Source organism: Toxotes jaculatrix, chromosome 11 (genome assembly GCF_017976425.1).
Source record: "Toxotes jaculatrix isolate fToxJac2 chromosome 11, fToxJac2.pri, whole genome shotgun sequence".
NCBI classification, from domain to species: domain Eukaryota; kingdom Metazoa; phylum Chordata; class Actinopteri; family Toxotidae; genus Toxotes; species Toxotes jaculatrix.
The window spans coordinates 21,406,923-21,431,651 of record NC_054404.1 but is presented as its reverse complement, the minus strand read 5'-3'; the positions used below and the strand labels follow the sequence as shown (position 1 = coordinate 21,431,651).

Below are 24,729 nucleotides of genomic sequence, written 5' to 3'. Positions count from 1 at the left end.
ACACCACTACACACTCTATAAACTCTTGTATATTTGGTGACTTGTTTTCATCATATAAGATGCAACTGACATTAGTCATAGCTTAACAGAAGACTTCGAGTGTCCAGAAAATTAATGGTAAATAAGAGAAACTTTAAACACCTGTATTTTAAAACATTATTAATAAAACTGGGGAGTGTACCTTCACAAAGTGTAAATATTTATAACACAACCACAGAAAATACTTGTCTCTGGTTGGTTGGAAGATGTCAGTTTAACCACCTCTACCAAGTTAAATTAGCGGGTATTGTCATTTATAGTGTTTGTAAAAATACAGTGTGGATATGATAATAAAGGACAAAATATGTGGAAACAGACATTCTTTATTAAGAAACGACCCTGTAGAAAACGAAACAAAACAAAAACAGGAACAAAAATGGCCGAAACAAATACAAATACAAAGGAGACATCAAAATAATAACAAAAAGCCTCTGGAAGTTGTACAAGTAAAAAAACATGTTAGGCTGAGCTTGTCTGGTGGAAGTTGCCCTTCAGGCTGCTGCCAAGTGTTTCTCCATCATCAGCCATGTGTCCCATCAAAGTGGTCTTGACCAAGGCACTTTCTGTAACTGTTCTTAAGAGCATCAGTTGAATGAATAAAACAATAAAACATAAAACTGATGTCTGTATCTATAAAACATCTGGTAGAAATGCTCTGAGAACTCTGGATAACACATGTGATCACTGGTATGACATAGTCATTACAAAGGAAAGACACCACTGAATGTGCGTCCTCCCACTTCCTCAATGGAAATTTCAGTACCTTGCCAGTTCTTGAGTGTTTCAACAAAGTTATTGCTTTCACTCTCAACTATGGCTAACATGTATGTACAGAGTGCACTTAACAGCATATACTCTGTTAAAGAAAATCAATAAAACAGTGACACACCTTAAATGACACGTATAATATGTATGAATGTTTTAAAAAGCAATAACAAGGAAATCCATGAAAATAAGCCGTTTTTTTAATGTTGTACAATGTAAAAAAATCCCTAACATCCATTTACCCCTTTGTTTTTTCAACATCAAACACCCAATAAAACATTCATTTCTGTACAGTATATCGACAGTGAATCCAACTTCACCTGAGAAGGCAAGAAAGAAAGAAATACATTCACCTCTTCAGAAGTCATTCTTGAAGTCATTTGATACGATCATTATCATTACTACAACCTATGGAAGGGTTCATCCACACACAGGTCTTTGCCTTGCAGAAACCAGCTGAATTCATGCGAGCTCAGTTTTATTGATGAGTCTGCAGAAAGCCAGCAGCTGGAAGCCAAACCGATCAGTGAATTAGGGGGAGTGATTAGCGTGATAATGCCGCTTGGCATTTCTTAAAACACACCAAGGTTCCAGAGGTTGGAACCTTAGTTTACGCCAATCATGAAGCAGAAAATGTGCTTGATATAAAAAAAAATGAGGCAAGGTTCTGGAACTGTGTGGCCTATTTTTTTTCTCAAATTTGCCAAGACACTAAATTTGGCTGATACATTATGGAGGAAAGGTGTCTTTAATTGGAAGCAAAACCCAATGACAACCTACCAAGTCCCACATTTGGCCTATCAGATGTAGGAAGCATTCTCGGTGATGTCTTTGCTAAAGAGGGAACAAGAGTAATTGGTCACACCACGCAGAATAACAATGCTGTTGTCTGGTTATGGATCCAGTTGGCTGCCAATGATTTTGGTCTTATGCACACAGATTCAATAACCCAAGCAAATGCCCACTGAGCCTTACCAGGCCAGAATGGGAGAAGCTAAATTTCTGGCTTCACAAGGCTAAACAAGACCGATGTACCTCCTTGAGCTGCTTCTTCTGTTCATTTCTTAATACCAAAAATGTCACTGCTTTTAGTCGGTTTGCTGAGTTGCTTTGATCCAGTCAGCCAAGTTTGAATAGTGAACATCTGAGGGCATGCCGTTGTTTGAGTAGGGATTCTGCAGATTTTTAAAAGCTTGGGTGCTGCCGCTACCATCTTGCATCATTGGATCCATGTTTGTGCCGTTGCTCATAGGACGAGGAAGCAAGTTGGTGTAAGTATTTCCTTGGCTCTCCCTCGGCGACTGCATGAGAGACTGATGGGTCTCTTGTCCCACTGGCATCTGGGGCTCCTGCTTCAGCTGGAAACCAGTCTGAGAGCCTCCTCCCCCCAGCCCCTTCAGAAAATCGTCCCCTTCCATTCCCTCAAGGAAGGGGAAAGAGCCGAGCCCCTGTGACCCTCCTCCGCCCCCAGGTACTGACCCATTAAAGGGGTTCTGGACTTGACTGAGAGTACTGTAACTGGGCCACACATTCTGGAGACCCTGGTTCTGGTTGCCTAGATGGTTCTGGGCACGCGTCTCAGAGGCTAGCTCATCCCTTTGGTGCTGCGGGTGGAAGAGTGGCTGGGATTCTGACTGGTTCATTACAGACGGTTGGGTGACTGTATCCAAACACTGCAAGTCCCTGATGGAGAGCTGGGGGAGGGTGTTATTCTCACAGCTGTTGTGCTCCACTCTGTGAGAGTAAACAGATCCACGGTTTGGCTGCTGTTGTCTGCTGCTATTTGGCAGATTGCCCATGGCACCAGACGGGTTTATGGTGACTGTATCCATTGAGAGTGCCGGGCTGTGATTTGCCCATGATTGCCTGATTTGTAAATTAGAAGCCTGTGTCATTATTACATTCTGAGACCCTGCTTGGTAGGGTTGGTTGAATATATTTTGCTGCGGCATTGCAGGTGTGGGCTGTTGCCTCAGGTACATGTTGCTGAGGTCTGGAAAACATATAGTGACGTTTAGTGTGGTGGCAAGGCGGTATTATCCACATCTGGATGGAAGTGAGTGAGGGAAATCAACTAAAATCACTTACCTTTCCGCATATGAGTCATGGTACTCTGTGGCACTGCCTTTGGCCTGTTCATACTTAGACCAGCAAAAGTTGCACCTAAACGTAGGCCAGAAACCTTTGTTACTATACGTGCATGTATATCTTCACACAAAGGAAAAGCTCATACATTTTGAATCACATCAGGTGGGTTGTACTGTTCATTCAGTATCATATCTCGTACCTGACAATCCAATCTTCATCAAGTGCTCTCTTCTGCGCTTTTTCTCGTTGTAGCCATAAGGATCTGTAGGAAACGCAAAATGTTCACATGTATCATCTGAAAATAACTGAGGACTGGGCCCCACTTCCTGGACACTACACTGCACGCAAAGCAATGGCGAAGGTTTGAATTTACTAGTCACAGGAAGATCGTATTCATCGCTCACCTTTGTCGTCCGGCAGATATCTGAAATCCATCGGCTCACTGACTTCTTGATCGGAAGGTCGCCGCAACTGCATGTGCACGGTGACCGACTCTGTGATGGAGGTGTTATAGTAGGATGGAGTCTTGAAGACAATGGCGACTTGGCGATGAACATCAGCCTGGGAGAAGGAGCCTTTGGCCTCCCAGCCATCAGAGGAGAAGAATCGCACCTCAATGTCATCTGGAGGTAAGGGGGATGATGGGATGACAGAAATGGAAAAACTGAATGAACATGCAAAGAGGTGGCTACGGCCTTGGCACTATGGCTATGAAAAGCAAAATGGACTAATGGATAAACTGATTGAATGAAGATGAAAGAAGAGAAAATAGATGCAAGCTCTGTGAAAAACATATAGTGTAAAATGTGTACAATAATAAAATGCTGATTGATTTATTGCAGGTCTACAGAACATTGATAGTATGTACCTTTCTGTACTTTGTCACACAGTAAGAAGATCTCATCCCCTCCTTTTACACTGCCACTGTTCTTGTTGACCCGACAGATCCTCAGCTCTGCTGTGTTTGGGGCCCCTGAGGATGCAGAAACAAGTTTAAACGTGTAACCTAAAAGATGCAGCACAGCTAACAACTAAGAGTGGATACTACACATTTATAAGACAACATTTGTTTTTCAAACAATGTCAGAAACTGCCTTTACTCCGTGGGCTGATCTACCAATGGACTGTTGTGATCAGCTTAAGTGACTCAGTGCGGTTGGCTCAGCAACTGCCTCAGTTTAGAAAAAAAAAAACATTTACAGTTGAAGCCTCCCCAGGTTGAGTCACATGTCACATGCCTGCTGTCAGAAGAGGAAGTGCTCCATGGTAACAGTGTTGTTTGAGGGTTAGTGTGTATAAAGAACTTCCCCTTTCTCAGTGTGCGTGAGGAACAGTGAACTAGTTCACTGAGTGCAACATTTGAAACAGTGTTGAGAGAATATCTAGTGGACACACGTACACAGGTCTTGCAACAAACGCTTGCGAGCGCATACACTTCAGAGGTAGATACGTTCTCTATGAACTGTATGTGCAAACACAGCTGCTTGTGTAACTTGTCAATTACTGCATAGTACTAGCAATGATTTAAGTTATATCATCCTCAGCTCTTGAAATCCACCATCAGCTGAACCATAAGGTGGACACAGCTAACCTCTGGCAGCCCGTGTTCCTGTGTGTGCAATTATGTGGCAATTTCATCATGTTCTCAAAGCCTAACGTGACGTCAGCACGAACACGGTTGATGCAGACAAAGCTCAGCCACTCACTGTTGTCGTAGATGGGGTTGGTGACAATGGGCTTGAGAGGTCGGGTGTAGTGGCCGTTCTCATCCTGCAGGAAAACCTGGATGCAAAGGCGAACCACGTTCAGGTCGTACTCCTCTGTCTGCAGCAGCTGCTCGCGTGGCACTGAGGTGTCACACACACGCAAACACAAATAAACATGAGTGTCAATATCACAGTCAAAGTAGATGAAAGAGGATACTCTTATGCCAACTAAAGGCGTTATTACTGCCATAAGACAAACAAGTGCTTAGGTTTTGACATATTCGTCTTTAATTTACAAAAAAATTTAATACCACACTTCAAAAATAATCGATTACAAGTAAAAGTCCTGCACTGAAAATGTTAAAAGTATTATCAGCAAAAGGCACTTCATGTATTGAAAGAAATTAAAAGTACTCTGAAAGTACCCTTTTTATATTATTGTATATGATATTACTGGATTATTAGTATAATAATAATAATAATTATTATTATTATCATTATTATTATTATTGTTGATGCATTCATGTGTAAGTAGCGCGCCACAGTTGTTGGTTGAGGTGGAGCTAATATGAACTATTTTATATCTTGTTCATACTTCATCATATGTGTTGTAATTAAAGTCTGGAATTTGGTTTGTGGTAGAAGTTTCTTCGTAAAAACCTGTTTTATGTCTATGGATGCTTACTCTCCACTACATCCCTTGCAACAATAGTTTAAACTACAATGAAACTCTGTGATAAATTATATAATTACAGAAGGATTTAATGAACCAATACGTCTAAAATCATCATATACAGTGTCAAAATATTAAAGCATAGATAGATACTGCAGGTCAATTCTCTATAATGTTCTTATGCTGCTGTCACATCTGTAGGCTCTCTCCTAAACCTTAACTCAACCAACAAGAACACGTCACAGATCATCTTTTTAAGTGTCCTCCGCCTACATTCTCATCTGCACACGTTTGCCCACAGACACACACGCACATACACAGGCACACACATATATATGTACATGCAAGCATCACACATCACGCCCTCAGAGGCAACACACAAACACACACCTTGCAGGGAGAGCTTGTACTGAGACGCCCACACACCAACACACACACACGCCAGGCTTTCACATCGCCTACTTTCTCTTCCTCCATCTCTCAATTTCACTTCAAGGCCATCCCCGCCTACAATTTGTCGGCACGGTGACGCTCGGCAACGTCACCCTTGAGTGGAAAGTAGTGTGAGTGTATGTGTGAGCGTCTGTATGACAGAGGCAAGAGATGAGACTCTTGCATGAGTGACCATGGAGGCTCCTGACGTGTGTGAAAGTGGTGGGACATGAGTTAGTGTCGAGTCAAATCTCAAGTCTCTTAAACTTTGTTTTTTGAGTCCTGCATAATATGTTTCTCACCAATTTTTTCAAAACAGCATGATATCAGAATTTGGTTAAAAACACATGGAGATTCCTGACAGAAACACTTCAGCATCCAACAAAATACCAAAAAAAAACAAACAAAAAGCTTCAGTGCAGTTACACGAGATGTAGGGAAACTCCTCGTCCTTACTGAATGTGACACTGGACGTGTTCAGTACAGACAGCTAGCTTGGTATTTTTCCTTCCCTGTCTCTGCATGCACCCCTGGCACCAGCCACTGTTTTTCTCAAGGCTCAAATGCAAGTGAAGTCCGAGGTCATTAGTACAGTTACAACTCTGTTTGAATTTTGCTTAGTCAGAGGTCATCAGATGTGTGACTTGAGTCTGACTGCAATCCACAGTTGTGGAATTAATAAGCAAATTAAAAAAAACACATCTCTTTAAGCATTTTTACTGAGAAATGATACAGTAAACAAGACAAGAGCTGTCTGGTGTTGACATGACGCTTTGTTCATAAGTTATTGATATCTGATATTAAATATCAGATTCAGCCAAAACATGTCAGTCTGGCTCTAGCATTTATAACACTGTTGTACATCAGATGGTACACAACACTCTGACTGTCTGTTATATATTGACTGCTGTTTGGTTTTAATGCAGCCTTAAAGAAATCGACTTTTTGGGCTTATTTTCTTTTTCAGAGTTTGATGAGAAGATTGATACCACTCTCATATCTGTCCATTACATGTGAAGGGACAGATGGTTTTTATATTTAGCAGGTTTGAAATCTTTATATTTGATGCATTATTTCATTACAACAAAAAATATAATTACAATATAAGCATCAAATCAGAAAATATCAGCCAAGGTCGTGTAATTAGTTACATTTGGTCGTCATTATTGTAAGATGACTTTAAGTGCTTACAACCTAATTTATGATGCCTTTAAAGCCATGTGCAGCTTGTGTCATGGTTGTCCCTGTCCCCCTTTGTCTGCACCTCCAGTGCCTGGTTCTTCAGACAGTTTGGTATCAGGTGCTCCCTGCTGCCTAGAATAGTGTGTTCTGAGTTTATCTCATCATTTCTCTGTGCGTCAGGCTCATCTTGTGTCTGTCTGCCTGCCACGCTCACCACACTCTCCACCGGCCTCCAGCCTCCCTCCATCCTCCTGCCTCGCCTGCCAGCTGTCAAACCTTCCAGCCTTCATTCCCTTCTCTGCTCAGACCAAACACCTTCCATTTTCCCCTTTGCCCTTAGTCTCTGCCTGCTGGAACCCTCACTTCCTCACTCATCATCAATTGCCAAAGCTTTTCAAGAGTTTCTCATGAGTCACTGTCCATAATTCAACATAAATAATGTGGCACTTTTGTCTGGAGCGCTGCCAAACAACATCATTAATATCACAAATTATTACGGCAGGACATAGCAGGTGCTTCCTTTCTTAGAAAATATCATTTTGATGTAATTTTGAAGGAGAATCTTGAACCCTGCCTCTGAGACTTTCCCATATACTATGTGCCACGTAGTGGGTATGCTCACAGTGTACAGTGTCAACAACGACAACAACAACAAAAATTGTGAATAATAAATATCAGCTCCTGGCAGCTGAAGCGTCTCTCTGCACAAAGATTTGCAGCTGCATGCAGCTCTGCTCTATTTCAGGTTTCTGTTTGGTCATCAGGTTTGTCTTCTGTAGGTGGCAAAAATAGATACACAGTGGAGAAACTGAAGGAGGGAGAAATGGAGACTTGCCTGTGTATGAAAGTGGAACTGTCAGAGCAAATACTGATGGAACATACTAAGTTGGTCTTCATGCGCGGTATGTGTGTGAGTGTTTGTGGAGTGTGCTACGGAACGAGGCAGATGCTGGACAGGTGCAGGAAAGTGGGTTGTAGGTAAAACTAGTGGCGAGTGAATTTGTGTGTGGTGGAAACAACCTGTGACCAGAGTCACTGGGCATCCTGGAGCTGCAGCTGTGAGGTGAGGGGGTCATTGGCTGTGGTGGGGAGGGGGACAGAGACAGTTGTGGGCGGGTGGGCGTCAGGTTCCGTTCGAACGTGGGAAGAGTGAGAAAGGGGGAGGCAGGTGCCAAGCTTCACCACAAACAGTGTCTCCACTACATGACTCACAATTTCACCAGGTCTCTGAGATGCAATGCTCAGTTTGTGAGGCTGAGGTAATGATTACAGATTCATATATTATACCCACAATGTATCATAAAACTACTGTGTTGCATAGGGAAACTGCTTTATGGCACAAACATTATAGAAGATAGATTGGATAGAAACATAGCATTAGTATTCTGGCAATGGCACAACATGATAAAACAAGTAAAAGGCCAGTGGAAAAAAAACACCTCCAGCATGGTAGCCCTCTCAACAGAGGAAGTAGAAGTGGCAAAAATAATGCTGATGTAAAAAAAAAAAAAAAAAACCAACAACACTGCAATAGTGCTCCTTTATAATACTCTTCAGCACTGACGTAAAGGTTACCTACAACTTCTAAATAGAAATAATAATATGTTTGGTATGGGCTAAAAAAAAGGGTCAGAAAGATTCTGAAGAGGAATCAGCTCTAAGACACATTCCACGGTGATTTAAAGTGATAGGTGTGGCTGTGAGGGTTTAATCACTGCTGTTTTTATATCACTGAGTGGTACCAAACTCGAATGAAGATCAGATCAGAAAGATTTTTAGCCTGTGAAATGAAGCTCAGAAACAATTTCCCTTTGAGAGCGTCGGAAAAACTGTGAAATTCAATGTTTCTTGAAAAGAAACTGAATTTCCAGCTAAAATCTGCGCACAAATTACCTCAGTGAGCCGTCTTGTAAACATCTGAATATAGACTTAAAGCTTAACTGTTTTTTCACAGGTTTACAAAGCGTGATATACAACCACAAGCTTTGAAAATTAGCTCTGAACATCAGCAAATGTTATTGGCCCTTCACTTGAGCATTTACCAGGTGTACAACCACAACACTGTGAAATGTGAGAAGCCAGAGAAACGTTTTACTACGTCACACACAGCGTTCAGCTCATCAGCAAAAGGTGATGTGAACAGACAGTGACCTCATCCATCTCAATAAATAGGTCTCAGGTATACGACAGACAACTGCACACTGATGTACTGCAAACAACACTTTGCATGCATGAGGCGAGGTCACAAAGGTTTGTAAGTGTGTTAAAGTGGTTGTGCGAATGCGATGGGTTGGGGAGGGGCTGGGGAGGGTTGGGGTTGGGGGGGGCTGCTCTGGCTTATCTCCCTCCAACACAGGAAGCAGCTGAGTTTCACAGCAGAAGTGAGCTGAAGAGAGGGGAAGGTTTGAGCCACGTGACAGAGACATCCAGCTGCCCATTACACAGTCTGTAGCAATAAATATATCTGAGCTTCCTCTACTACCACTGCTCCTCTTTGTAGTGTTGTCACATCTACCTGTCGCATAACTGCTTATATCCATCACCACAGTACCAAGAGTACCAGAGTCTCAGTCTTATACATCGTACTATTGGTTACAGCTGTTCTCAGCTAGCATTGTCAGCTAAACACGACAATATTGAAAACAGAGCCCTCATATACACTGTCACTGGTTGCGAGATGGAAGTGAACGTCAGGATAATGGTGACAATTCATCATCAGAATGGCTCTTTAGGAACGAAATACCAACAAGATTTCTTGTATGGTGTCACCCATGTCACAAGTCAAAGCTCAGGTTATCAAGTCAGCTTCAACCTCCCTCTACTCCTTTTTAGATAAAAGATTCGTAAAACATTTCTTTTTAAAGAATGAACAACATCAAAGTCTGTCTCTTTTCGTGACAGTGAACCACCCAAAGTCCGTAAATCTAAAACTACTCCAGTGGTGTGTTAGATAAGTGGAAATGTGAGTTGCTCATTTAGGTCCACAAATGCAAACTTTCTGTCTTTTCTCACCCATGAGTCCAAACAGCAGGCTTTGTAAGAAGTGTCTAAGTTTACAAATATTCACAGCATAATCACAGACCACAGGAATCACACAATAAAATATAACTGATTGGTAGCAGTAAGGTCATTTTCCACAGCCTGATACGACTACCGCTGATTAAAGTCTTCAACTTCTGACAAGTTTTAAACCTAAATTAGTTCCTTTGACTCGAAAACTATCATACAGATAAGAGAACAGAGATGTGGTTTTGTGTGGTGAAGCTTATTAGACAGAGGAAAATGACTAAAAACGTCATCTAGGGTTAGGGGTTCATATCACACAGACCATCTGTATCACAGTTTCATAGGGTTTTTTTAGGTTAGCTGTCTTATCATTTTATGAGACTCGACTTGACAGTAAAGAATCAGGTTTGAAAGCTTCTGACAAAGTAATAAATCAAAGCAAAAGAGCAAATTACAAATATATGGTATATAAATGTGGTTTACAATGTCCTCTGAGGCCAGTTATCTAAAAGCAGCTACAGCTGCAAATTTGCCTACTGTGAATCTTAAAAACAACCATAGGATCTAAGATCATCAACAAACATGCCTGTATGTTTGAGAGGCAGAAAGTGAGCCTTACATGTCTGAATAAAAACCTTCCATTCCCTCCACGGTTTTACAGACCTGTAAAACACCATACTCTACTTTTATCATCATCTCTGAGAGCTGGGGAACCCCCTCGGTCCACCCTCCCCCTTTTAATGAATCCTGCATTCCCAGCTCTCACGTGGCATCCTGCACTGTGCTGAATTGAGCAACTGTGACCAAGAATGGGGAAGTAGCTCAACGCCTGTTTGTACACGAGAACTGCTGTCTGTCTGCGCCGGAGGACCACAGAATGAAAGCACACAGAGGAAATGGCTTTACTGTAGATAGTGCGGTGGTAAGAGAGCGAATTTTTGACTTGATGTTAGGAAAATCTTCTCAGCTGCCTGAGAACTGGGTCAACCAGCATTTGAAAACAGTTCTTTTGAATTGTTTTGAACCTGTTTAACAGTAACAACAGCAGGAAAAGCAACAGCAGCAAATGACAGTGACAGTAACCAACAGCAGTGATAACAGAACTCAGACTTGTTATGCCTTTCACCTAAGTTGTTCAATGACACTCATTCTTTTTCCTTTATTAGTGAGCTGATATTCTCAGCTGATGATGATCAACACACACAGTACTAAGGCAGATATGACAAATTTCATTTCCCTTGCTTCATGTTTAAAACATTTTTGTTGTATTTGTACTTTTATTTATAGTTATAGTTCAGTAATAAGCTAATTTAATAAGTAGGAGTCATTAATTTCCTAAAACAGCTCGCCAGTGTAGTTTTTAACAAATGTTCCTAACACTGGAAGAAACAGCACATTTATCTGAGGGCTATTTTCAGCTGTGACTTAATGCACACTTAATTTAATACTCACTGTTCATGGTAATGAAGGAACATATGTCACCCACGATTATGTGGCTCACTGTTTAATAGTTTTTGGACAAGAATGGAGCTCTGTGGCACAGAGGGATAAGATACATACACAATACTAGCTAAGTTTCAAATCATTATTGGTTTTGATCTTTTCATAGAATGTGTTGACAGTAAGAAAAATACTGAATACTGTTAGAGTCATGTCCTTTAACAGTAAATTTTGAATCTGACAATAGTAAATACAAATGTTAACTGAGTCAGAACAAAACTTCACAATGCTTGTTTGTGTTTCACAAAAAAAAAAAGTGTTTTTTTTCTGTGTATGTGTTCCTGTCGCAATAACTATGAGCCAATATAACATGATCAGATCTGTTTTTTCAGCTCTAAGAAATCTATTATCTGTACTGGTACTACAGGATCCAGGATCCAGTCAGGCTCTGAAGCTAATGTGTTGTACGAGTAGGTTGAAACCACTGATGTCAGAGTTGAACTACAGTGAGTGATGAAAACAGAAACAACAAGATTTCAGACCTGATTTCAGATTTCTGATTTCAGACAGAACACGGAAAGTTGGATCTGGGTTTAGAAGACTCACCACTGAAGGGGTTGATCCCTCTGTTGATCCTCTGTATGATCGCATCTTTCACTTCCCTCCTCCTCACACACTGGATACCCAGATTCTGGAAACTGTGAGTATAATAACACAACGATAACATGAGAAACACTATTGCAACAGCCTGATTAGAATAAACAAAACACATGGGGCTATATCTGAATGAAGTATGATCTATAAAAAGGATTGTGTAGTTTTGTGTTAAGGTCAAAGCAATGATGCAATTAGTCTCACCCATCTGCTTTGGCTGGTGACGTACACTTCAACAAACACATTTTTTAATAATGATTTTCTGATTGATCAGAAAGGAGTAGTTCACTTTATGTATATGGAGAGGCTGGAATTCTAAATTAATCTGAATTTACTACACAAATCCATGAGGGATTTACAAATTATACATAAAAGATACTGACTCATTCACACTCTCACATACATGCTTGAGTACACAAACACTGTTTTCTCTCTCTAACACACAGCAAATATGGATGATGTCACTTGGGGAATACCCATATTGCCATCCTGATCACAGACATGGTTTAACAAATATGCTTTCTGTGTGTGTGTGATTTGCTGTATGAGTCTCTTCCTCTGTATCTGAGAGGTCCCCTATTTACACTAGGTCTCTTCCGAAACACTCAAGTGAAACACAAAATACAGTTAATAGAGAGCAAATTGAATATGTATATATTGATGATGACGGTCACAGTGAAGTCAGTGAATACTACAACAGTGCTGTTGGTCAGAGGTGACTGTGGGAGAAGAACTCACGCGATCACTCTACGGTCTGGACCAAACTCGGCCTCATAGAATCCGTCCTTGCAGTCCTTCCCCACCAGGTCATGTGGATGCGGTCGGTGCGGCTCGTTCTTCGTCACCAAGTAAACGCGCACCTTACCCTTACCTGAGTAATTCAGGATCTGTGGACGAAGAGGAGGAGGTGGCTTTAACAGTTCTGTTGCCCATGCATGCAAACTTGTATAGAAAGACACATATAGAGATAAAAAAGAAGAGAGGAGGAGAAAAGCGACAGGGCTGACTGACCTGCAGACTGGGGTAGGTCCTGTTGTTGTCGGAGCTCTTCTCTCCGGGGATGCTGCCCGCTGAGCGACCCTCACACTTGTACCTGAAGCGCATTCCCCTCTGCTTAGGCTGCTCGAAGATCTGGATCGCCGGCTCAGCCACTGAAGAGTACAGATGAAAAAGAGTCAGTGAAGGGGTGAATGGATGGGAAAATGGGGAGGTGATGATAAAGCCTGAGTTGAAGTTGATATTTTCAGGAAACACACTGATGAATGCTCTTTTCCCACCATTTTTTATTTCCTCATTTTCTTTTCAGCACAAATGGGCAACGGTGCCTAAACCCTTGTGTATTTAACTGCACCTCTGTATTTGTGTATAACTGATGAGCTCATCCTAGTCTTTCAATTTTTGCTCTGCATCTCGTTTTAGCTGCTAATATTTAAAATGGACAGTGTGATTCAATAATCTGAAAAGCACTGGTTCAGTGATTTGCAGTTAGTCTACGCATCTCGGTTAAAATTATGCAAAATTGAGATGAGAAGTGAAAGGTTTTAGAAGTCCTCCTTACATATGACATCTCAAACTCTGCATTCAGACTGCAGTTAAGCTTCCCACTGAAACATGTTGCTGACATTTGGTCAAAACAACATGACATGTAACAGAGATGTCTAAAAGTCTTTCAGTGTTCATTCAAATTCAGCCCGACTAAAATGCCTTTTAAACTCAAAACATCAGAACAGTGTTTACTAAAAAGGCAAGCCTGCGCCATTCTGTCCAAATCAAATCATCGATCAAAGCACGAAACAAGTTTGTCAGTACAACTTTCATCTTTTTGCATGAATCAAAACCTGCCCCACATGATGCCTGTGTGAGAGAGGAACTAGAACTGATCCGGGAAGTGTGTTTGTTTTTGGTGTACAGTGTTTCCAGAGATTTAACAGAACAAAAATATGGTTTTGTGGACATGACAACCGACCAACAAGCACTAAGACCAAAGTGCAGTGCTCACACAGAGATGTTACATAGACCAGCAAGAAACAAGTCATGTTACATTTCTGACATAATTAAGAAATGTACGTTTGCCAAAAAAGTAGCTCGCCCATGTCCCTGCCTTCCTCATTTTGCAGCTACATTAGCAAGCACAGAACTGAAAGATGTTACAGCTCACACATACAGACATTTATAACAAAACGTACAGACTCATACACCACAAACTATAAAGATGATCACTACTCAGGTTCTCACACCCCAGGTCTGAAAAAAGCTAAACAAAATGAAAAACAAATTGAGGAAGTGAAATGACTGCAATGCATTCAGTGATTTTTTTTTTCTTTTCTTTTTTTTGGGCGGGGGGAGCACATTTAAGTTTTGACTTGTGGGGACAGGCAGCTCATTTTGACACAAGAGGTATTAAAATGTTCTTACTTAGGTGCGGATCGTCCCCTAGCATGGAGGGCATGAGAACTGCGGAGGAAAATTTGACATATGGGAACAAATTAGACAAATATGTGTGCAAATCACATACAAAACCATATTGAGTAATGGTGACAATGTGACAAAGACATTATCAAAGACATGGAGATTTCACCCTAACTGGTTTGTAGTGTTTGTCAGACCATTCAGCTCTGTTATAGCTACCCTCAAATTACTGACAATGACTCCAGTGACGCTGTCAATCATTGCAACAAGGAGGAAGTTGCATTGTTTAGTTAAACAGACTTCTAATTGACAGTGCTAAACAGTATATAACTTAAGAATTAAGCACTAAAGCTGCTGCTCTATATAAAGGCTTCAGATAACTATATAACCAAAAACCTTACACTTGAGGGAGTACATGTTTTTGAACATCTCAGACATGATTATCAGCATTTATTGAATTCTGCCTTCACACTCAGCATACACATCACCATTGCTATTATTCCACGATAAATAAAGACATCGCTACTCACCATTCATGATGCACACACGCACTCTCACTCACTCTCAGTCGTATCACAGGTTACTGTCTCTTAGAGAATCCCGAGCTGAATGAGTGACAGCACATAGATAAAGTAACATTTGTTACACTAGCGGGAATTCCCCTGCGTCACCGCCCCTTCGTCTGAAGTGACCAATGAGAGGCCGCATGACTCACAGCAGAGTCTGACTCTGGCTGCGGAGAGTCTGTGTGGGGAGCTGAAGATTAGAGACTGTGGAGAAAATATGGAAACACGGTGCAGAAGAAATGCACACAGCAGCAGTCCTGAGTTTAGAGAAGAAAAAAAGGCCATGAGAAAGAATGAAATGCAAAAAAAAAAAAAAAAGAAAAAAAAAAAAAGAAAAAAAAAAGCGCGGCTCAGTGTTCAGCTGTTAGATGCTGAAAACCTGCAGCATGTCATCACATGCATCACACTCTCACAGTTAAGATCATTTTTTATAGCCTCGTGTTGTCCACAGGTAAGAGAAATAATTGATTCTGTGCTTTAATTTTTTTTCCCCCATGTCCAGAACAGGTATACAGACATCACCTCACAAGCTGGTGTCTCCAGTGTCAGGACAAGTCCGAGTCAACTTAGTGTAGTGAAGAAAAGAGACATGAAAAAGGCCAAGAGGGTCGAATGATATTTTGCTGGAAATGTTATTATCAGTAATCAATAACTGCTGAATTACAATGCACTTTGTCCATGAAGCAGAAATTGTGGATTTTTCTTCCACAGTCATTGAAGAAACTGTCATTTTTTTTGGATTGAAGCTCAAGAAATAATTCAAAACATTTTTCATCATGCCCCAAAGCAGAATGTCATCTTTTTTTGACCATACACCCTCGCTCACTCTGCTTTGCTGTTTTTGTGGTGTTAAGCTGTTTAATTAAACTTGACAATTCCTTAAATAAAAGTAAAAAGTAGTAAAAGTAAAGGCACTGTACAGTCTTACCAAATGAAATTTAATAAAAGTCCACAAGAGTTCTGAGTGAATCTGCTCCTGTCATGTTACAGTCTGGGGATGGTTTTTTAGTTACCTCTCTGAGTTATTAATGTACACAACTGACCTGTTTAACATTAATAGCAGATCAGCCATTGCAATCAACATCTTTTCTCCCCATCCTGGCAACAAATTTAACGATCAACCCCTTCAGTCCTGCTCCCTTTCTGTGTCCTCTCTCACCATCCTCTATCCCAATTAGAGGTTTATCCTGCACATCCTTCACAGCTGTCTGCTCAGTGATGAGAACAGTGCCTACAAGGTCTACTTTCTCACTGTCCTGGGCCTCTTGGCTGTTCTGCCGGGCAACATTGTCTCCGTGCAGGACCATATCACTCAGCATCATGTGTGTTGAAAGGGAAGAAGAATGGGAGTCAAGTTTGTGCATCAGCATCCTTCATGTGCAGCACTGGCTGTTGACTATTTCATCTCTTAAGTAAAGACAGCCAGGAAAGAAAACTGGGTGTTAAAAGATAAAAGATGACAAACATCCTCCTCTACTTTGCAAACACTGGTTAGATGTTCAAGCTCCCGTTTGCTGCTTTGGGGCTGCTCAGTTGCTGCCAGCAAATATCAAAGTCAGGCTGCAGAACAATTTTGATTGGTTCCAGATGTCCTGGTGAGAACTGAGGATGAATAAATCTGTTTAGAAGTACAACATAAATAACCAAAAGCCAATGATGCTCTCTTCTTACACAGAGTCAAGGCCAGCCCACATAAGAAATGCATATACAAATGTGTTGCAGAGTGGTAAATGATGTCAAGAGGATTGTGAGTGGAGGCTGGTTTATGCATAGATAACATCACCATCATCTAGGGCTGAGACAAAAATGTCTTCCACAGCCCTCTGTTTGCAGGATGTGGATCAACTAGCCTCATTTCTGTGAAACAGCTTCAACTTAATCCTTAGTTTATGAATGAATAATATTTACCCTAAAGGTTTGTCATCAATCCAGATGCCCAAGTTTTGGAAGGATTCTGAGACGCTCTTGGCAAAAGGTAATTAGCAAATAGCAAAATGGTTTGAACAGAGAACTGATGGGATCATGTTAATTGCACTTTCTGGCATGTACTGTCTGTAGAAATGAAAAGGATCTTCTTTTTTTCCACAAACCCTCCCCCAGCCCCCAGTTTTTGTGTGTGTGTGTGTGTGTGTCACCTTAAATAGCAGGGTATGTAAATCCTAATTTGACTTGCTAATTGAACCTGAACCTTCAGATGACATAAACATGGCAGTTTGTATGGCACATAATTCAAAAATCTCACCAAAGCAGGAACATGCATCTTTTGTGTTGTCTGTATTCTGTAGAACAGCTTTTTCATTTTAGGAGATGTAACGCCATCTTGTGGTGATAATACTGTATGCATGTAACTATGAAAGTTGAAAGTACAACATGTAAACAGAATTCTGGGCCTGCTGCATTTTCTTATTGATTGGTCTGGCTTAAATTGCCATAACATTTTGACAGTTCTGACCCCTGAATAGAGTGCTTTTATTCTGTGTTGCTAACAGTGATACCATGGACACAGGTAAATCTTACCTCCCACTCCTTACAGCACAATACACAAGATGAATGATGATACAATGAAAATACAATTTTATTCATTCAGATCTTGCTATTACATGTGGAAGCAACCAAAAGGATGAAAAACTTTCACAAAAAGGATTCACTTTTAGTTTTGATGATTTCTGCAGGCACAGGTGTTAAGTGTGTGAGAGATAAGGGATCAAGTATAATCAAATTCTTTGTCTGAACTTAATGTTCATATTAATGTGTGTGTTTCTTAATGTGATATTGAACTGCTGAACTTCTATGCAACATTGACATTTTATTTTATTAATTAATTTTTCTTTCTTTTTTTGTCTTTTACCATTTCACATTTGGAAAATAATGCAGACGACAATACTGTGAACATGAGGGGAGGTTGTATCCTCACATACTGTATGTTTAAAATGTATAATCTACTTTATGATAGAAATGACACTTGATGGGTAGTATAATACACGCAATGTAATACTGAGGATGTAATGTTATGACATACAGTGGTGTGTCACAAACTGACTCGAACTGTGAAATGGAGAGAGTCCACGCGAGATTCACTTCAATGAAATTTACTTAGTAACAGAAATGAACAACGTGAAAATGGGTGAAAATCAGCAGCGTTTGCCCTCAGAGCAGTGGGATGTGTGTGGTGAGCTGTGGGGGTGTTGAATGTGCAAACCGAGAGGAGATGATGCAGGTGCAGTGTGGATGTCAGCAACTGGACCGGAGCTGCACACCGAGCTCATGGGCCAGTATTCACACAGTGGAAGGTCCTGGTGAGTTACGGTGGCTACGTTAGGTTTTCTGCAGACTGTTTGCAACAGCGCCACCCATGGAAGGAGGACTTACCAGAAACAACAGGGTATTGGCAATAGCAGCATAAGAGGAAAGACAACAACATTTCCCTGTATCCTATTCATATCTACAGTTATTTATCTACAGATACAGCACAGTTATTGTACATGTAGTTATAGGGTTTGTAATATATACATGGAGAATTCATTGTGAACAACTTTATGTTTCTTCTCCAAACCGATGCACAGAGGATTTGACACACAGTCAGGCGCCAATGCGACCGGAAACGACGTCACTGTTTAAAACGACGAAGCGAATTACTTTTTTTTTTTTTTAGGTGCCAGGAACACTCCTGACGTCACACGGGCATGATTCCATTACCATTCTATGTCACTATGACGTAACATTCCTTTGATGTGCGAAGTTATAAACAGACCGTTTTCGGTTCCTTACACCTCTTTTCATCACCGGCTCCGGTGAAGTCCGAGTTACTGGAAGGATACAGAGAAGAATTCATCAACTTCTCTTCAACGTTTGCAGAGTCTTGGAAAACCTGACAGATATTTGGAAAACAGAAGAAATTCTTTTATCTTAATTCAGTGCCCTCTATCAGCCAACATGACAACCGTGGGTTTTGGTCGCCTCATCTTGTCTGGCCTGGGACTTAATCCTACCAATTCATCCAGCATTAACCAAGCAGAAGGTGTGCCTTCAGATAAGTGTGTACCACCACCAGACCAGACAGACTTAAAGGCCAGAAACTACAGAGATCTAAGGCTGCTGCATCAGAAACCTGGCAGCTGTTCCATAGGCTTGGACTGTTTGCGTAATGAAACTCATCAAAGTGAACAAGAGCAGGATGTCTCATGTGTCTCCAGCCCTACTGTGATTCACAGGAGGGATGTCAACAGTGAGAAGCTTCCTTCTCTTGTTCTCCCTCAATCTCAACTTTTCTGTGGTTCTCAAACAAAGAGAGCTCACAAATTGTTGGGAGAAACTTCAACAGGTTCATCCTCAGGTGAAACTGCAGCTGGTTTAAACCAACCATCTTCCTTGACCACGGTGAGAGAAAAGATTGCAGTTGTTTTTTCTGAGACCATTGAATATAGTAAAGTTTATATTTTCTGGGTCCATGACCTACTGCCAGAGAGAAGTCTGTTTCTATATCTGAGCATTGGAGCTTCTCTTGCTGCCTTCAACTGTGCTGCAGCTCGTTTGTCCAGGACCCAAACTAGAATGGCACCTAGTTCTCCCACTGCCCCAGGCTATGCTAAATATAACATTTACGGCTCCCATGAACCAAAGAAAGTAATACCAGAGACACACTGCTTGAAGTTTTTCATGCTCGGCCCATCACACATCTTCGTACGCTATCCATGCTTATTGCAGGTGCGCCCTCTTGACCGAGATGAATTGCATGTGTTTTTTCCAAAGCGCAACAAACAAATGCAGCTGTTCTTACCGTTAAATAAGAAAGGATACAAGATTTGTTTGACATTGTGTCAGGAATAACTGAATAGTAGCTGTTCTCAGGCCCACCACTGAAAACATTAAAAGTAAATCCCTCACCCATGGGCCTGGGTTAGCAGAGTCCCAATAACCCCTGAATCAACACAATTTCCCCCAAATGACAACAAAAGCTTCAGCATACAAAAATAGGGCAACATTATGGATCTATGTGCTATACAAAGGCTTCTTGAGTCATGAAATGTCTTCAAGAACCGAGTCCAGATGCCTTTGAATGGCACTTAGAAATACCATGATCTGGATAACTGGGAATCTTCACATTGTCACAGGCATGGTAAAGTTTAACCCCCCCGTATATGTGGTTTTCTCCGGGTGCTCCGGTTTCTTCCCACACTCTTAAATTGGCCCTAATAAAACAAAATAGCCTAAAAAAATGATTCACATGTATATTTTTTTAGATGAGTCAGTGCAAATAATCTAAATGATTGACTTTAAACTCAGTTTACAAATAGGAAAAAGACATATTGAAGCATTACTTCTAGTTATACTCTGTAACACACAGAAAATGTCCTTAAGATTTTCATTCTCCTCCAAATGTGTCTTTAACTTGTTAGGATAAAATCATGATATGTAGTTATTATAGATCTGGATCTACAGGAGTGCAATTCTCTTCCTTGTCTCTCTCTTTCCTCCTTGTGTTCATGTTGGGTTTGTTTCCTTGTTCTACACGTATGAGTAGTGTGCTTGTTGATTTTTCTCTTGTGTGTTTGTGTAGTGTGTCCTCTTTCCAGGTTGTCATGGTGGAGAGGAGGTTGGGTGGCTGGGATCCTCTCTGTTGGTGGCACTTTGAAGTAAACATACTTTAAACAATATGTTTAGTTTTGAATAAATTGTTCTGTTTTCAGATTTTATTACATGCCACATGTTCACAGCTTTAATCTTTAGGAAAAAAGCATAGCTTTTGATGTGAAATAAAAGCACAGCATTACTGTCACTTATTGTGTGTTCACATAAAAGGACATTGTCTTATGTTGTAGAAATTATATTTTGGTGCGATGAGCATCTCTACACTTGTCCTTTTTCATGCACCCTCATCCACTCCACTTTCTTGTTAAGCTGTTCTTTTTTAAACTTCCTGTATGTGTTCCACAATTAAAGCCTTCTCTGTAAGAGATCATAATCCCTGAACTGTTGGAAGACTTTTAGTAAATAAAAGTGGAATACAAGGTTCAATTTTTCCATCTGGAATGTATGGAGTAAATGCACTGTACAGTCTTACCAAATGAAAAGAAACTCAATAAAAGTCATTAAAAACTCTACAAGAGTTCTCAGTGAATCTGCTCCTTTCAAGTTACAGGAGTCTGGGGATGGTTTTTTAGTTACTTCTCTGAGTTATTAATGTTCAAAATGAATTCTCCATGTATATATTACGAACCCTATAACTACATGTACAATAACTGTGCTGTATCTGTAGATAAATAACTGTAGATATGAATAGGATACAGGGAAATATTGTTGTCTTTCCTCTTATGCTGCCATTGCCAATACCCTGTTGTTTCTGGTAAGTCCTCCTTCCATGGGTGGCGCTGTTGCAAACAGTCTGCAGAAAACCTAACGTAGCCACCGTAACTAATATTTATATATTATTTATACAATTGTCGTCTGTTCTTTCCTCCTCTGCCAATTTGTCTGTGACATGAACTTGAAGAAAATTCCACCACCCATGTAAAGGTGTAGCATCTGTAGAATAACTGGAGTAAAATGAATTAGCAAAGAACTGACTTGAACATGACATCACCTCTGATAAAGCATAAAAACTATTATACATGTTATTATACTTTGATTGACTTTTGACAACAGTTTCTATTTGCAGATCAATGCATTTCTTTAACTGTGTTACTATAAAAATCTAGATATATATGGGACATCCACTACTAAATGTAATAATAAAGATTACAACTTACGCAGAACAATACAGTGTATACATCTTATACATCTATAATACACAGCTTAAAGCAGCTGTAAAGCACTTCATACAAGAATAGCAGGGATGGATGGGATGGACAGATGATGTGTTCAGAACTGCATCAACTCCATTCTTCAACCAACAAGACAGAATCACTTCAGCATTCTGAGAAACAAAGCAACTGCAAATACAAAGACACATAAGTATTTTGTAGCTGAGTCAGCTCTAACACATACATACACATACTTGTGATACCTTCATGTCTCCAGTATTTAGTCCGGTTTTCTGTGGTTCTGCAGCTCCTGTTCTAAAGTTCACATTACTGAAGCTTCTGTGTTTTTTGCTTTGCAGACACCTGCACACCCGCAAACCTTCACAACTACTAGATTGCAGCTGGTCCACTGACACAGAGCATGCCTCTCAACATATGAAACATCAAGGTTTGCGGCCACACGGTTCCTTGTTGATGACTGGCTCCCTGGCCTGTTGAAACCCAGTCACTTCCTTTTCTGCCTCCTTCCAAAACACACCAATAATCACATAACCAATGTGTGTATAAAAACCAGATGAACATAAAAGTAAGTAGAGCTCAGCACACGTGGTATACAATGTCAACATAGAAACTGTAAAAGTTTTAACAACCGTCCGTCATGTTCGGCTTTTCCTACTTTAGTCTTTCTTTTCCCTCCCCAAGCGTGTGTGTCTGTGTGTGTCTCACACAAAAGAGCCCCTTAGATGTTTGGGGTTCATTAATGTGTTTTGATTGCAACCCAAGCTATGGAGAAAGGTCCATTCACACAGGCTGCAAAATAACTGCATAACTAATACTGGAGGACACAAATTTTTTGTAGACATGATGATATCTATATTTGGCATATTTTTAATGCTACTTCAGAACTGTTTGCACTGCATCCTGGTAGTTTTCTTCTGTACACACTGTTTTTATGAGACAGAGGATCAACAGAGTGTTGTGAAAGTAAGAAAAAATGTTTCTTACCAGAGGACCTGAGGGCAGATCCCAGTGCTCAGGGTCTTGGAGCCAGGTCCCACTTAAGAGTGGGTAGCAAGGGATGGAAAAGAGGAAGAGGAGGAGGAGGAAGAGGCTGCAGGGGAGGGGGTGCCAGCTGCTCTCCAGACTCCATATCTGTCAAACACCATCCCATCTGCAGGGTTTCAATAGGAAAGCACACCCAGACATAAAGTCACAAACACACAATCCTTAAAGCAGATAAACAAATGCATACTGTCACAACTACACAACATGTTCAACCAAGCAGGTGAGGTGGAAACCTCAACTACACACAAGTTTCATTGCACAGACAGACAAACAGCTATACACCACATTTTGCCAAGATGACACACACAAGGAAGAAGGCAGAGCTCATCTCATAATACTGAATTTAGAAATGCCAAGTGAGCGAGAAACCAACCCCCCATCACAAACAAGGAATTAGAGTAAAATACCTTTAAAACTAGAGTTCTAATGTTTTTCCAAGTTTCTAACAAGGTTCTGAAAAGAGCAAGTTGTCACGTCCTCACTCAAAGGAAGGACAATGAGAAGACCACACATGACTTTTAAAGATTTATTTAACAAAATGTGAATGAACTAAAGACAGTGTATGTAAATCAGTAACATCAGTAAGGCCAAAGGGCTTTTACAGGAAAGACGACAGAGGAAAGATGTGGGAAAGATGGCGGACACAAACTTTCCACAGCTCCTGTGTGTAATGACTGACTCATCAAGACAACCTCATACAATGAACACAAATGTCAGTACAAGAGTCAAAGTGTATACTAGGCGCTTTTTAAATATGTGCATTACTGAAACAAAATAAACATCAGGGCACAGATGCCACACCACAGTAAATGTGCATCAAAACAGCAAACTCGTGTGTACTAGTACTTATATCAACGTTTCCAATTTGAACACAAATAATAAGGTGAAACATATGAGTCAAGCAAATATAATAATTCACAAAATATCCTGTGTGTATTCCTAATATGCTTCTTCAAATTAGTCTTCGGACATACCACAGTAAGAGTACACTCAGTCAGAGGTACAAACAGTTCAACAATACAACGTCAAGTCCAAAACAGGCTGAAGGCTACTCCACAGACGACAGTGTGGTTAGCATTAAAGGGGTTTAGCTTGAAGTGGCTAGCTTAAACGGCGTCACGTATTTTTACTTTATGACTCCACAATACACAAACATACTCGGTTACAAACACCTACCCATTCACCTAACACACGAGTTACCGTGAGGGACTCATACCTGAAACAGGGATGTTTGTATGAAAGGTACACAAACTTTCCTCCCCTCACGTGCGTAGTGAGCATACACTGTATGGTAATGACTGAGAGGAGCAAACAACGTGCCACTTCACCTGGCTCCACCGGTGAAACAGCTCCACGCTCCCCCTGCTGGAGACCTCTGGTTATTATTTCTACTCTCAGTACTACTTAGATTAGATTGAAGTGAACAAAAGACATAAGAAGACATAGCCATACTGAGCTCCAGCTGTTGCAACTAACGGTAACTGTCTATTTTATTAGTACATCTAGCTAAAACTATTGCAGTCTTTTACAACAGTTCTGCAATAAACCCTCCATTTATGAAGGTTACAATGTTCAGTTTTTGTTAAAACTCTTTTAGAGAGGCGCAGATTCAACTTTGTGATAATTTTGCAGGCTGTAGTTTGTGGTGCCGTTGATCAGTTCTGCATTTTAAAGAGATTCTGCTGTTATTTAGCTTACCCTCAATTATATAATACCCAACTGAGTTTATATTACAATATAAAATGACCACTCTAATATAGTTAATTGTTAATGTTGGTTTTTAAATAGAAATGACAAAAAAAAAAGTTAGAGGATATGGCTTAGCCTTTAAATGCACTGCCACGCCACAACTGCCCTGCACCAAATTACCATTCAGTGGTGATGCAAAGAATAAAACAGCAGCATGTGCTTTGTTTCAAAGTCGAAATAATACCTATATACATTCTTATCTTGGTTGAATTTTT

The 24,729-nt window shown here is 40.6% G+C and overlaps 1 protein-coding gene and 1 long non-coding RNA gene across 2 annotated transcripts; both read right to left on the bottom strand.

The window, feature by feature from the left end:
• Positions 1–365: 365 nt before the first annotated feature.
• On the bottom strand, positions 366–15,035 carry rel (v-rel avian reticuloendotheliosis viral oncogene homolog). The gene is made up of 11 exons (XM_041049576.1): positions 14,925–15,035; positions 14,401–14,439; positions 12,997–13,136; positions 12,724–12,872; positions 11,938–12,029; positions 4,599–4,739; positions 3,761–3,865; positions 3,297–3,515; positions 3,092–3,154; positions 2,893–2,967; positions 366–2,797 (listed from the first exon to the last, which is right to left on the bottom strand). The coding sequence occupies exons 1-11, from the start codon at positions 14,929–14,931 to the stop codon at positions 1,893–1,895; spliced, it is 1,935 nt and encodes a 644-aa protein (XP_040905510.1). The 5' UTR covers positions 14,932–15,035; the 3' UTR covers positions 366–1,892.
• Positions 15,036–17,352: 2,317 nt separating this feature from the next.
• On the bottom strand, positions 17,353–24,062 carry LOC121189209. Its single transcript, XR_005894849.1, has 3 exons — positions 23,982–24,062; positions 22,706–22,871; positions 17,353–21,889 (listed from the first exon to the last, which is right to left on the bottom strand). It is a non-coding gene; the product is annotated as an uncharacterized LOC121189209 (long non-coding RNA).
• Between the last annotated feature and the right edge of the window lie 667 nt (positions 24,063–24,729).